General features: G+C 41.2%; 1 protein-coding gene across 1 annotated transcript; it reads left to right on the forward strand.

Moving 5' to 3' along the window:
* Nucleotides 1-8457: 8457 nt before the first annotated feature.
* Nucleotides 8458-14791, forward strand: RFK (riboflavin kinase). Its single transcript, XM_005892980.3, has 4 exons — nt 8458-8687; nt 9609-9760; nt 11816-11918; nt 12677-14791. Exons 1-4 carry the CDS (start codon nt 8606-8608, stop codon nt 12805-12807), a joined length of 468 nt encoding a protein of 155 aa, XP_005893042.1. The 5' UTR covers nt 8458-8605; the 3' UTR covers nt 12808-14791.
* The last annotated feature ends 306 nt before the right edge of the window (nt 14792-15097 follow it).

Genomic DNA, 15097 nt, shown 5'->3' on the forward strand with positions numbered 1-15097 from the left:
CCCATCCTAGAGATTTTCCCTTTAGAACAAAGGACAATTCTCAAATGGCTTAAGCAACTTACAGCACAAATGGCTCAATTTAAACAGCTTGTAAGCTAACCCCAGCCAGTTTTAAGAAGACAGGTTGGTTTGGTGGGAGCCAGGCCAGAGACTTTTTTTCAGCCGTCTCCAAAAGACAGCCATTCCAAAGGAATAGGTCAAATCTGAAAAATCCTGGCCATTCTTCAGAAACAGTTTCAGAGAAACAACCCCTGATTTCGATGAATGGCCAGGACTAGCCAGTTTCAGTGAATCAGTCTGATCGCAAAATCAGAGCAAAGTGCCAAATGAATACTCCAATATAGAACAAGGCCCTAACCAGAACAGAGAAACCTTTGACTATATTCTGAGTAAAACCTGGAGAGGTAAAACCTGAGTAAAGCAAAGAGGGCGCAAACTCAGATCCAGGAGAAAAACCTTCAACTCTAGGGCCTGTGAGAAAGCGGTGAGTGGCAGTGGCTCAATTGTGGTCATCAGAACTGCGTGCTCACCAGCCCCAGAGCTATCAGGAGTCTTTTTTTCTTTGGCTGCATTGGGTCTTCCTTGCTGTGCGCAGGCTTTCTCTAGTTGTGGCCTGGGCTACTCTTCGTTTTGGTGTGAAGGTGTCTCTTTTTGCACAGCACAGGCTCTAGGACACACAGGCTTCAGCTCTGCTGCACACAAGCTCAGTAGCTGAGTTCAAGGGCTCTATAGCACAGACTCAGGAGTTGTGATGCCTGGGGTTAGTTGCCCTGTGGCATGTGGGATCTTCCCAGACCAGGGATTGAACCTGTGTCCCCTGTATTTGGCAGGCAGATTCTTAACCACTGGATGACCAGAGAAGACCCCATCAAAAGTCTTTTGTGGTCTCCTACTAGTCACAAAAATGTTGACTTGAAATGAATAGACTACTAGATATTTCTCCAGCAAAGATGGGTCTATTTGGGATTAGCAGAGAATTGTATTTGGTGTTAGCAACCATTGTAAATCATGTACAAGTCCCCTACATAGAAAGGGAAGAAGAATGCTTTTATAGAGAGGAAAAGGAATTTTGGAAAAATGAAAGTGTTAGTCACTCAGTCATGTCCAACTCTTTGCAACCACATGGACTGTAGCTTACCAGACTCCCCTGTCCATGAAATTCTCCAGGCAAGAATACTGGAGTGGGTTGCCATTCCCTTCTCCAGGGGATCTTCCCTACTCAGGGATCCAACTGGGTCTCCTGCATTGCAGACAGATTCTTTACCGTGCAAGCCACCAAGGAAGCCTATATAGCAAATAAAGAGTCTATGGCTTTTTTTTGGCTGAGTTCTTGCCAGGGAAGGAGTCTTCTTCCAGTTGAGCTCTGCTATCTGCCCAGAGATAAAGAGTTCCCCCTTATGGTCTTCCAACTCTATTTGAGGTTTTTGTTTAATTTTTTATACTTCTAAGTTTTGCAATTCTGAATGAAGCTACTATAAACATATAAACATAAATGTGCAGGGTTTGTGTGGATATAAGTTTTCAGCTCATTGGATAAATACCAAAACCGTTGGATCATACAGGAAGATTATGTTCACCTTTGTAGGAAACTGCCGAACTGTCTTCCAAACTGGCTGTACCATTTTGCATTCCTGGCAGCAATGAATGAAAGTTCCTGAAGTTCCACAACCTTGTCAGCATTTAGTATTGTCTGTGTTGGGGTTTTAGCCATTCTAATAGGTAGTGGTATCTCATTGTTGTTTTAATTTGTAATTCATTAATGACATATGATGTTGCATGTTTTCAAATATGTACTTGACATCTTTATAGATTCTTTGGTGAGGTTCTGTCCAGACTATTTGTCCATTTTTAAAAACTGGGTTGTTTTCTTATTGTTGAGTTTTAAGAGTTCTTTAAATTCACTTTTTAATTGTTCATTGTTTAATTATGGTGGGCCCTCTCTTTTTCCTTCACAAGTCTCTCTAGTTCTGCTCCCGCTTGATTCCCCACTGTGCTCTCTCTTCCTGTTGAAAGTAAACTCAACAGCAGAGAAGTATGCTCTTTGCCTACTGCAGAGGCAATGATGCTGCCAGTGGAGCTCATAGGGCAAATCGAAAAGCATATTTCTAACATTTCTTTGGCTAAAAGTTTGGAGCTTCATAAAGACACACCGACATACACACTCTAGATTTACATCTGAAAATGCTATAGCATATTTTTATAAAGGAGTGGGAAAAGCAATAAATCCATTAGGTCAGGGGTCCCCAGCATCCGTGATCTATTGCCTGATGATCTGAGGTGGAGCTTATGTAATGATAATAGAAATAAAGTGCACAGTAAGTGTTATGTGCTTGAATCATCCTGAAACCATCCCCCATCCCTGGTCTGTGGAAAACGTTTCTTCCACAAAACCAGTCCCTGGTGCCTAAAAGGTTGGGGATCACTGCTTTAGGCTACAGAATAATCACCAGAATTGTTTCAAGCATATTCTTTGGCCACTGAAGTGGGGTGTGTGTGTGTGTAGGGGGGTGTCTCTGACTAGACTAGTCTATAAAGTACTTGAGGGGAGTCCTTAGAGATAAAATCCAGATGGTAAATTGAAGGGGACCCTTGAAAGGCTATTTTATTCTGTTGTACCAGGGAGCCATTGAGGGCTATTGAGTAGCAGTAGAAGAGTTAGGCTTTTGCTTTTCATATCCTGTGCTGATAACACAGTATTTAGGCATAGTAATTGACATGTCAACACACAGTTTAAAAACTGGAGCCCAAATGCCGCATCTTAGAAATTCTCCAAGTCTCCCTTTCCCTCTTTTTAAATTGGGGTTAATGCTTTACTCCAAAGCTGATATGAGGGTTACGTGAAATACTGTCAGAAGTACTTATTACCCATTTCATTAAGACCACTCCTCCTCATTTATCCCGACTCATTTAATTATTCTACTTCATTTAATTGTCACACTTCTTGTAATGTTGAAGGAGTAGGACCCATCATATATCCTTTCCCAGGCTCTGATCTCTAGGCTTTTCTTTTTTTTTTAATTAATTTATTTTTAACTGAAGGATAATTGCCTTACTACATTGTGCTGGTTTCTACAATGCATCAATAAGAACCAGCCATAGGCATACATATGTCCCCTCCCTTCTGAACTTCTCGCCCACGTTCCATCCCATCCTATCACTCTAGTAGTCACAGAGCCCCAGTTTGAGTTTTTGGAGTCATACAGCAAATTCCCACTGGCTATCTATTTTACATATGGTAATGTATCTCATTGTAAAAGCCCCTGATGCTGGGAGGGATTGGGGGCAGGAGGAAAAGGGGACGACAGAGGATGAGATAGCTGGATTGCATCACCGACTCAATGGATGTGAGTTTGAGTGAACTCCAGGAGTTGGTGATGGACAGGGAGGTCTGGCGTGCTGCGATTCACGGGGTCGCAAAGAGTCGGACACGACTGAGCGACTGAACTGAACTGAATGTATCTGTTTCCATACTACTCTCTCCATTTGTCCCACCCTGTCCTTCTCTGACTGTGTCCACAAATCTGTTCTCTATGTCTGTATCTCCATTGCCGCCCTGCAGATTTGTTCATCAGTACCATCTTTCTAGATTCCATATATATGTGCTAATATACCATATTTGTTTTCCTCTTTCTGACTTACTGTATTCTGTATACTAGGCTCTAGGTTAATCTACCTTATTAGAACTGACTCAAATGTATTCTTTTATGGTTGAGGAAAAATATCAATAACCTCAGATATGCAGATGACACCACCCTTATGGCAGAAAGTGAAGAAGAACTAAAGAGGCTCTTGATGAAGGTGAAAGAGGAAAGTTAAAAAGTTGACTTAAAGCTCAACATTCAGAAAACTAAGATCATGGCATCTGGTCCCATCACTTCATGGCAAATAGATGGGGAAACAGTGTCAGACTTTATTTTTCTGGGCTCCAAAATCACTGCAGATGGTGATTGCAGCCAGGAAATTAAGAGACACTTACTCCTTGAAAGGAAAGTTATGACCAACCTACATAGCACATTGAAAAGCAGAGACATTACTTTGCCAACAAAGGTCCGTCTAGTCAAGGCTATGGTTTTTCCAGTGGCCATGTATGGATGTGAGAGTTGGACTATAAAGAAAGCTGAGTGCAAAAGAATTGATGCTTTTGAACTGTGGTGTTGGAGAAGACTCTTGAGAGTCCCTTGGACTGCAAGGAGATCCAACCAGTCCATCCTAAAGGAAATGAGTCCTGAATATTCATTGGAAGGACTGATGCTGAAGCTGAAACTCCAATATTTTGGCTACCTGATGCGAAGAGCTGACTCATTAGAAAAGACCTTGATTCTGGGAAAGATTGAGGGCAGGAGGAGAAGGGGACGACAGAGAATGAGACGGTTGGATGGCAACACCAACTCAATGGACATGGGTTTGGGTGAACTCCATGAGTTGGCAATGGACAGGGAGGCCTGGCGTGCTGCAGTTCATGGGGTCACAAAGAGTCGGACATGACTGAGTGACTGATCTGAATTGAATATTGCATTGTATATATGTACCATTCATATTTATCCATTCATCTGTTGATGGACACCTAGGTTGCCTCCAGGTCCTAGCTATTGTAACTAGTGCTGCAATGAACATTGGGCTACATGTATCTTTTTCAATTATGGTTTTCTCAGGTTGCATGCCCAGTAGTGGAATTGTTGGGGTATATGGTAGTTTTATTTCTAGTTTTTAAAGGAATCTCCACACTGTCTTCCATAGTGGCTATATCAATTTACATTCCCACCAACAGTGCAGGAGGAGTCCCTTTTCTCCACACCCTCTCCTGCATTTATTGTTTGCAGGTGTTTTGGTGATGGCCACTTTGACAGACATGAGGTGATATTTCATTGTAGCTTTGACTTGCATTTCTCTGATAATGAGTGATGTTGAGTATCCTTTCATGTGTTTATTAGCCATTTGTATGTCTTCTTTGGAGAAATGTCTGCTTAGGTCTTCTGCCCACTTTTTGATTGGGTTGTTTGTTTTTCTGGTATTGAGTTGCATGAGCTGCTGTGCAACTATCTAGGCTTTTCTTATTTAGTGTATCACTGATAAAGATGCTCCTGCCATTGTTGCTGTTAGGCCAGGCAGTTGTTGTTAACATAGTTTGTTAAGTGCAGTGCACACATTATCTCACTTAAAACCCACAAAATTATTAATATTCCCATTTAGTTGATAAGAACACTGAGACTCAGACAGAGGGTTTTGCCCAAAGTCACCCAGCAATTAAATGAGGCAGAGCCTGCATTCAAACCCTGGCTTATCTAGCTCTAGCTCCTACACACTTCACCATTAACTGCACAAAATGCCTTTTATGTGCAGGCTTCTCCCACTAGCTACTTTCCAAGCACTTTATCAGGACTTCATTGGCCTATTTACAGCATAGAATGCTATGTTATCAGGCTTCCCAATAGGTCTCCCCCACTAAACTGAGTCTTCTGAGGGCTGTCTTTGTCTCAGACACTTTTGTTCCCCAAGCACCCTGTATTGTGCTTGGTGAACACTGGGCTCATTAATTCATTCCTTCTGCAGATACTTACAAAATGTTTGTTATAAAGCAGGTGCTATGCAGGAAGAGGAGAAAGGGACAACAGAGGACGAGATGTTTGAATGGCATTATTGACTCAATGGACATGAGTTTAAGCAAACTCCGGAACATGGTGAAGGACAGGGAAGCCTAGCATGCTGCAGTCCACAGAGTCACAAAGAGTCAGACACAACTGAGTGACTGAACAACAACACAGGTGCTATGCTAGTGTTGGTAAATAAAACAGTGATACCAACAAAGACCCCTTTGGTACTGTCAACTTAAAGAATATTCAACCTAAAACTTGAGTTATGTTATGTTTGGTGGGAGTTTTTAGGACTTCAAGCCCAAAAGGCAGCATCTCAAGTAACCTTGAGAGAACTGCTCTGTGGAAGTGAGGGGTGGGGGAGTCAAGGTTATACAGAAGTTTTGCAACAAAGGGCAGTTACTCCAAAGGTCAAAAGATTATTGTTAATTAAGGAAAACCAGGTATCTCAAGTTCATAAATTCAGTGCTTTTCTATGTATGAGACTATGCAAGAGTCTGGGCTCACTGAAATCATTCCTTTGATAAGCACCTCAGCTATCTGGGGCCAATATCCTATAGTTTCACATCCTGCATTCGGTCAGCGCTCACCAGTAGGTAGTGGCTACAGTCTGATGGTTACTAGATAGCAGGCATTCTTTCCTTCCAGAGTTCCCTCAGGGCTCACCAGCTCACTTTGGAGGGCTATAATCTCTAATGATGTGACATACTTTGTTTACTGATTTGGCGGGCAATAACCCATTTCTCAGTACCAATATAGGGAGAAGATAATTGGAACACAGGGTAAGCATATTGTCACCCTGCTTACTTAACTTATATGCAGAGTACATGATGAGAAACGCTGGACTGGAAGAAGTTGGAATCAAGATTGCCAGGAGAAATATCAATAACCTCAGATATGCAGATGACACCACCCTATCGCAGAAAGTGAAGAGGAACTAAAAAGCCTCTTGATCAAAGTGAAAGTGGGGAGTGAAAAGGTTGGCTTAAAGCTCAACATTCAGAAAATGAAGATCATGGCATCCGGTCCCATCACTTCATGGGAAACAGATGGGGAAACAGTGGAAACAGTGTCAGATTTTATTTTTTGGGACTCCAAAATCACTGCAGATGGTGACTGCAGCCATGAAATTAAAAGACCCTTACTCCTTGGAAGGAAAGTTAGGACCAACCTAGATAGCGTATTCAAAAGCAGAGACATTACTTTGTCAACAAAGGTGTCTAGTCAAGGCTATGGTTTTTCCAGTGGTCATGTATGGATGTGAGAGTTGGACTGTGAAGAAGGCTGAGCGCAGAACAATTGATGAGTTTGAACTTTGGTGTTGGAGAAGACTCTTGAGAGTCCCTTGGACTGCAAGGAGATCCAACCAGTCCATTCTGAAGGAGATCAGCCCTGGGATTTCTTTGGAAGGAATGATGCTAAAGCTGAAACTCCAGTACTTTGGCCACCTCACGCGAAGAGTTGACTCATTGGAAAAGACTCTGATGCTGGGAGGGATTGGGGGCAGGAGGAGAAGGGCATGACAGAGGATGAGATGGCTGGATGGCATCACTGACTCGATGGACGTGGGTCTGGGTGAACTCTGGGAGTTGGTGATGGACAGGGAGGCCTGGCGTGCTGTGATTCATGGGGTCGCAAAGAGTCGGACACGACTGAGCGACTGAACTGAACTGAAAGTAAAATGATGACTATATAAAGTTTGGACAGAATTTCATACACGTTTGTAGAGAAAAGTAAGAGAACAATTAAAACTTCTATCTCAAGAATAAGAGGATGTGTCTTGTGAGCAACCCAGAAACGATTTCCAGAGGTAATGTTTATAGTTCCAAGAGTCTGAAGGCCCAGAAAATTGCAGTTCGGTAGAGATCAAGTCTTTATCAAGCTTTTAAAGTTCCTCAGAGAGACCAGGAGATCAAGAGGGAGAGTGGGTAGACAGCCCTGTCCTTATCAAAAAAATTGCATCGCTGTAACCTTCCGCTAGTCTCTGGGATTGCAGGTTTACAGATCAGGGCACGCTCCCTGGAGCTTGAAGAAGTGAAGTGAAGTGAATTGAAGTCGCTCAGTCGTGTCCGACTCTTTGGGACCCCATGGACTGTAGCCTACCAGGCTCCTCTGTCCATGAGATTCCAGGCAATAGTACTGAAGTGGATTGCCTTTTCCTTCTCGAGCTTATCTTCCCCACCCAGGGATGGAACCCAGGTCTCCATGCTGATGGAACCTCATTGTAGACAGACGCTTTACCGTCTGAGCCACCAGGGTAACTTCAGATCGTGGACAAGTGGTCTAGAGAAGAGGATCACTTCCGGTAGGTAGTCGTGAAAACCCCAATGAAGAGGTGATTTCCGAGTTGAAATCTTTGAGGTTTATAAAGTGTTTAAAGAGCGACTGATTGATGAAGAGCAATCTAGCAGTTGTCAAAGCGCTAAAGAAAGTTTCTCTTTGGCGTCAAATCATAATGAAAAGGAAAAGGGGGGAAGAAACACTTAGGAGTGTCCGAGAATAGTGCTTTTCACAGCCCTGAGGCTGAAAAAAACGTGTCTCTGCCTCAGATCCCAACGCCAGGGATACACCCGAGGAAGGGCAAAGCAGCCATTCCCCATCTACGGCTGGGGGCGGGGCTACGGAAGCCGAACGGGCGCAGGGGCGCTCTGCCGGAACAGTGTGCGCAGGCCCGGGGCACTCGGTGAGCTGGGGTGCCTCCGGCGCAGGCCCGCCTCTGCCGCGCTCCCCGCCCACACCCGTACTTACTTCCGCAGTCGCCGGCTTCCCGGAGCCCAGACGCAGCCTCTGAGTCGTCCGGTACCTTCTGTTGGGTCAGCGGGCGTGAGACTCTCGCGGCGGCGTGTAGTCCGCACCGCTCGGCCGTTGGGCACCCTTCCGCTCGCCCGCCCGGCGGGCCGGCCGAGCTCCCTCACGTGTCTCCCGGCTGGTCCGGGGGTCAGGGCACCGCCTCCACGGCGGCCCCGCCGGACTCGCGGTCGGGGCCGCAGCCCGAACCTGAAGCGGACGGCGTCATGAGGCAGCTGCCATACTTCTGCCGCGGCCAAGTGGTGCGGGGCTTCGGCCGCGGCTCCAAGCAGTTGGGCATCCCTACAGGTGAGCGCGGGAGAGCGCGGAGTCCCCGACCCGCCCTTGGCTGGGTCACCTGGGAGCGGAGCTGGGACATCAGCCGGGGGAGCTCCAAGCTGGGTCGTGGGACTACGGGCAGGGATGACACTTTCCTCCACCCAGGTACCCCTTTGTTGAGGCAGAAGACCTTTGGTCGGGCTGATGGAGCGCGTCCTTGCTCGTGGCTCAGAGCTCACCCGGCTTGTGGTGTGGTGACCTCAGAAAGCTGAAGCTGAGTTTCAGGATCCCCCTTTCCCGCCTCCCAGTCCAGCTGTGATCAAGCCGCCAGGCGTGGCGCCTGTTTTCCCCTTTAGAAAATGTAATGTGGGCCAGATAGGCTAAATTCTTAAGCCAGCAATATGGTTTTCTTTCTTTAAATACGTTAGTAAATTGTGTCCAAATGACGACACAGGCACTTGAATGAGAACCAGGTATCATTTTGATCTTTCTACCTTAGTTTTCGTAGTTAGGACCTGAAGGTATGCTTAATCATCCTTAAAAGTACATTCCCGGGCTGCCTTTAGGCCTGTTAAAGTAGTCTTTGAGCTTGGGGCCTAGGCATGTGTATTTCAAAAAATAAGAATCTTCTCAAGAGATTCTGAGCCTCTTTAAGAAAGACCAGGGCTAAAAATCCAGCTGTTCCTGTATTTGTTTTCTTCTCCTACTGTGAGACTTTACATTTTTTGATACACTTATATAACCTGGTACCTTATACACTTATAATATGGTACTTTTTTCCTAACCAGTTGGTATGAAGAAGAGAAAGAAATCCTAGCCAGAGTATGAAATGATGGTATTAATAGTCTTAGAGTCCTAGGAATCTTGTTTGATGATTTAGACTAGGCTTTCATGTGACTTATAAATATTGAATATGAAACTCTAAACAGCATATTTTCTTCTATTGTTTAGCTAACTTTCCTGAACAAGTAGTAGATAATCTTCCAGCTGATATATCTACTGGCATTTATTATGGTTGGGCCAGTGTTGGAAATGGAGATGTCCATAAGATGGTGGTGAGCATAGGATGGAACCCATACTACAAGAATACTAAAAAATCCATGGTAAGAATTGTATTTCACTCCATAAATGAGGATGAGATGATGATTTGGAATAATACACAGGTAGAACTCATCAGTGGTGATCACAACAGTAATCCAGATTCTAGAATTTTGGCAGTGTATCTGAAGGGTTTAAAAGTGAAGTATTTAGTTACTATTTGAATGGAATAACTTTTCCATCCTTTCACTTTCAAGCTGTTTGTGTCTTTGGATCCAAAGTGAGTCTCTTATAAGGTATAGTTGGATTTTGTATATTTTTAACTAGGCTGCTAATCTCTGACTTTTGGTTGGAGAGTTTAATCCATTTACATTTCAAATAATTACTAGTAAGGAGGGACTTTTGCTATTTTACTTGTTTTTTTTAATATGCCTTCCAGCTTTTTTGTCCATTGGTTCTTCGATTACGGCCTTGTTTTAGCTGATTTTTTTTTGTAGTAACACGTGTTGATCCCTTCTTATTTCCTTCTGTGTATTTTCTATAGATATTTTCTTTGTGTATACCATGGGGACTGCATTTAACATCCTAAAGTTATAAAAATCCATTTTGAATTTATACCAAATTGGTAGTATACCAAAACTCACAGATTATGTCATTGTGTACCCAATAACATAGATTAATTTTATAAATTACAGAGAAAATAGAAAGTGGAATCACAAACCAAACTACAATAATTAAATTTTATAACTGCCTGTCTATTTACCTTTATTAGAAATAAAAGTGAAATAAAGTTGAGTTTGCCACAGTTAATGTAGGTCATTTACCCTTTAATTATTGCTCACTCTGTTAGGGCTTCCCAGGAGGCACAGTGGTAAAGAATCTGCCTGCAATGCAGGAGACCCAGGTTCAATCCCTGAGTTGGGAAGATTCCCTGGAGAAGGAAATGGCAACCCACTCCAGTATTCTTGCCTGGATAATCCCTTGGACAGAGGAGAATGGCAGGCTATAGTCCATGGGGTCGCAAAGAGTCGGACATGACTTCAGCGACTGAGCATGCACGCACCCTGTTAAGGTGGAACTGCTCACTCTATGAATGGTGCTTTCTGATAAAATTGCAGAATGATGCTTTTTCTCATCTTTCAGCCCCCTTTGAGGTTATACATATTCTCCTGTTCTTATCATCAAATTTACACAGCTTTAGTGCATAATCTTCTAGATATGGCTGAATCTTTTGGTCATCTAAATTTCTCTTTGAAGGGTTTATAGAAATCTGTCACAGTTGGAAAGCTAGCTGAAAAAGTACTGGCGTAAGCAGCAGAAGTGGTCCAGGACTACTTAACGTTATGCTCAATGGTCCTCTTATTTTTCAGGATTAAGGGTGTGTTGGCATAGATAAAGAAAAGAATTGATGAAAGAATACAAAATATTTTTCTGTGGAGTGAGGGAGGAAATGAAAGGAAGGGGAGGCTATCCCATGACTAATTTTTCTTATTTAGCTACTCAGATAACAGAACTGTTATTACAGAGCCAGTTAAGGAGTGCCTTCTGCAGTTAGGAGAAACTTAGTTTTCCATTGGTAGGAGGTTCATTTTAGATTTTTTCTTTTTCCTTTTCTTTGCTGATAACAGATGTACATGATGTACCTGTTGAAGTCTTTACTCCTTTTTTAAAAAATGGGATTGTCTGTCTTACTGACTGAAAGTTCTTAATATATTCTGGATCCAGTTCTTTTGTTGGAACTATGTATGACAAATGTCTACTGTGTTGCTTTTTTTTTTTTAATTTCATTAATGGAATGGTGTCTTTTGAGAAAGAGTTTCTTTGTTCATTACCTCTTTGATGTATTTGCTCAGTTTTTTTGCCTTAAGAGTCTTACTTTGTTGCGTGTTAACTTTTTCTAAAAACAGCAAATCACACCGGATTTGTGAGATAGCATCTACCTTACTCAGTTATAGTGTTTACCTGTAAGGTCAGGGTCAAGAACAGGAGCAATGGAAGAGTTTAGAAAAAACTGCATGTATATTTTAACCTGTCTTTAAAAATTTAAGGAAGGTTGATTGTTTCAGTGACCCCACCGTAAAAATAAAGATACATTCAATTTTAACATCTTTTAACTGTAGGAAACTCATATCATGCATACTTTCAAAGAGGACTTCTATGGGGAAATCCTCAAAGTGGCCATTGTTGGCTACCTCAGACCAGAAAAGAACTTTGATTCTTTAGGTAAGTTCTTTTTTAGATCTTCTTAGATATTGCTGCAGCCCCTTTTACTGCTTCTCCTAATAATAATCACGGCAGGACAGATTGTATTTGAGCATGTAATATGCCAGGCCTTGTTTTAAGAGCCTTACATGAATCAACTCACTTTATCCCCACAACGACCGCATGAAGTATTATTTAGTCTATTTTGCAGGTGAGGAAATTGTTAGAAAGGTTAAGTAGTTTGCCTGGGGTAACAGTAAGTGATGCAGCCTAGATTCAAACTGACTCTCTCTCTCTCCAACAGTATGAAGTTAGTGAAATATATTTCCTTTTGTATTTTAAGAACAAGTAAGAATTAATATTGTGAATAATGGGTGCTTAGCAGTACTTGAAGTGTAAGAAACAGTAAATCAGAACATTTAAACTAATTGGTGCTGAGTATCTTATTGTAGTGTGATAGTTTTAATTCTAATGTAGAGTTTCTTTTACAAGTGTAAATATTGAAGAGAACTGATAGTGTTTGTTTCATTTAGTATGTGACTTGTACCTTTTTGCTAATGCCTTTCTCTAAGTAATTGCAAGACGATTAGGGACATCCTTTATGTACCATTGACTTTTACTTAAGTCTAGAAGAAAGGATGAAACAAACATTACTGGGCACCTACCCTGTGCCAGGGATACTGCCAGCTTCTGAGATTTAAGGAGAAGCTGAACAAAGAAGTAATAAAAAGCACAGCAGCAGTTTTTCATTATCTTTACCTGGTATATTCTCTCCGCAGAGGCACTTATTTCAGCAATTCAAGGTGATATCGAAGAAGCTAAGAAACGACTAGATTTACCAGAACATTTGAAACTCAAAGAAGACAAATTCTTCCAGGTTCCTAAAAGCAAGATAATGAATGGCCACTGATGGAAAAATCATCTTATTTATTCATTCACTGTTTTCTAATATTTTACTGCTCATAACTCTGCAGTCTCATCTTGGTTATATTTTAAAAAACATTTTCCTACAGCTGTGAATTAATTTAAATAGTGCAATGTAGTTACCATATTATGTTCCAACTGTTCAATTAAACCCATCATGTCACAGTACTAAAAAAGTTTATTTTAAAAAAATCAAGATTTTTATGTAATATGTTGATTAAAATATACCACTAGAAAGGTCTTAAGTATCTTATAATGGAAATGAAATATGTATAAATATGGTTAACAGGCAGGTCATTAGTTTGAGATGAGAACAGTAATTCTCATGGTAAAATTCTAGCATGCGTGTACTTGTATAGCATGCTCTGCTCATCAGAAAGCTTATAAAAGTAACTGTATTAAGCAGAGGTTTGACAGTTCATTATAAACCTAAGGGGAAAATCCAGACTTCATATTTTTTATATTTTGGGCATTTATGTATTGTTAAAGACATGAAGACTGGTGAAATTTCATTTTAATTAGTCATTTCCTTTAAGGCCTCAAATCATTGTACTGTGTTCCATTTTTCATTGCAGCTGCCTCAGTTCTAATTGGTCTAGACTCCCTGCCTTTTATTTGTTTGTTTTTCTTTTAAAACAGTAAAATGGGTCTTTTTCATATCTCTAGGTCTCATTTTTGTGTTGTATAGCACTTCTCTCTTTTTAGGAGTAGGTATTCTTCAACATTTTTCTTTAACCTTTGTTTCCTGTAAACAATGGTCAACATCAGTTTTTCCATTTACAAAATGTAGAGTTTCATCTGCATCTGTATCTGCCATTCCACCCCTTCACTATATGAACAGTGGTGAAGCTGCATATCTCTTGTATTTAAGAAAAAAACACCCCAAAACTTCATCTTTAGGTTTTCTCAAAGTTTAAATGAACACACAGCTGTTCATTTATATATACCAGTTTCCTAACGTAAGATACTTATTTCCGCCCCTGCCAGAGAAAATAACTTAATTGAAGAGCCAACTGAACTGTGAAGTAGAAAGTTACTTATTTTTAATGTGATTTTATGTTCCTGAGCAAATACAAACTGTTGTAGTTGTGTGCACACAATGTAATTTAGGGCTAAAGAGTGCTTGTGGTTGGGAGGAAGGCATAAATAATAAAGTTTCAGTTAAATAATGTTCATGCTATGCATTTCTTCCTCTTGCTGACTACTAGGAAATGACTCTTAGCCACTTAAGACTTCTGTTTATATCGGCAGAACAAAAACAGATATTTGGGATATTTAGGAAATTGAGACTACAGATTGTTTTGGTTTTTGTAGCACATTGTAATATTGTCCACTTTAACACCAAATTTGGGGAGGGGATTGGGGGCAGAGTATCTAAATGGTAATTTTAAAGATAACTCATTATAAAATCATTTTCTCCTAATCTGTATAAATGAGAGAACTGATTGGAACAAAGCTGTTTATATAATATTTACAGAAACATCTAAAGCTAATGTTGGAGAAGGGGGAAGCATGCGTAAAAGCAGTTGGGTTGTTTTTCATTTTGATGTATGAATTTATGGCAAACAATGTAGTCTGTGTCTTTTTCATTTCTCTATAGAAATACTTAGGAGATGTAATTTAATGTTAGGAATCCTATACTTGAAAGAAGCCTCAATTATCAGTGGCTCTTTGAAACACAGTTAAAAACAACATGGAAAGTGTAAAAACATTTGTGTTTGAATAGCTTGCTGCTGGTTATGTCTTCATTAAGTGTAAAAATTGATATTGTCACCTTACGTCTTGTTAAATAACTAGCTTTTGAAAATCATATAGTGTGTGGTTTAGAAGTTAGTTAATAGTGTCTACATTTTTTTTAAGTTTTATATTAAGTATTTATACATTATAAGAAATTGCAGTAGGGCCTTTTTCGATTAGTCAATGTTTTCAGGCCTTGAAATAAATCTTGACCAAGTGATGTTTCTTCTTTTTCTCTGTGTCAGTTTGAATCTTTTGGTTTGTCTGTGTGAATTCCTGATTTGTTGGTTGATGGTTATTGGTTACTGTAAGGTGGTTAGAAGCCCTGAATAGTGAGTTACAGGCAACAGTTACAGGGAGAACCTGGTGAGCAGCAGCGGTTCTACAACCAGAGGCCTTGCCTTTAAGGGGCCCTGTAAGTAGGTCTGGATGCTTCCCTGATGGCTCAGCAGTAAAGGATCTACCTGCAGTGCAGGAGACATGAGTTCGATCCTGGGTTGGAGAAATCCCCTGGAAGAGGAAATGGCAACCCACTCCAG

This window comes from Bos mutus, chromosome 8 (assembly GCF_027580195.1).
Source record: "Bos mutus isolate GX-2022 chromosome 8, NWIPB_WYAK_1.1, whole genome shotgun sequence".
Lineage (NCBI taxonomy): Eukaryota > Metazoa > Chordata > Mammalia > Artiodactyla > Bovidae > Bos > Bos mutus.

Coding starts and splice junctions, on each gene's coding strand:
- RFK (XM_005892980.3), top strand. CDS start 8,606: ATGAGGCAGCTGCCATACTTCTGCCGCGGCCAAGTGGTGCGGGGCTTC. Junction 9,761..11,815: donor AGAATACTAAAAAATCCATG/GTAAGAATTGTA, acceptor TTTTAACTGTAG/GAAACTCATATCATGCATAC. Junction 11,919..12,676: donor AAAGAACTTTGATTCTTTAG/GTAAGTTCTTTT, acceptor TTCTCTCCGCAG/AGGCACTTATTTCAGCAATT.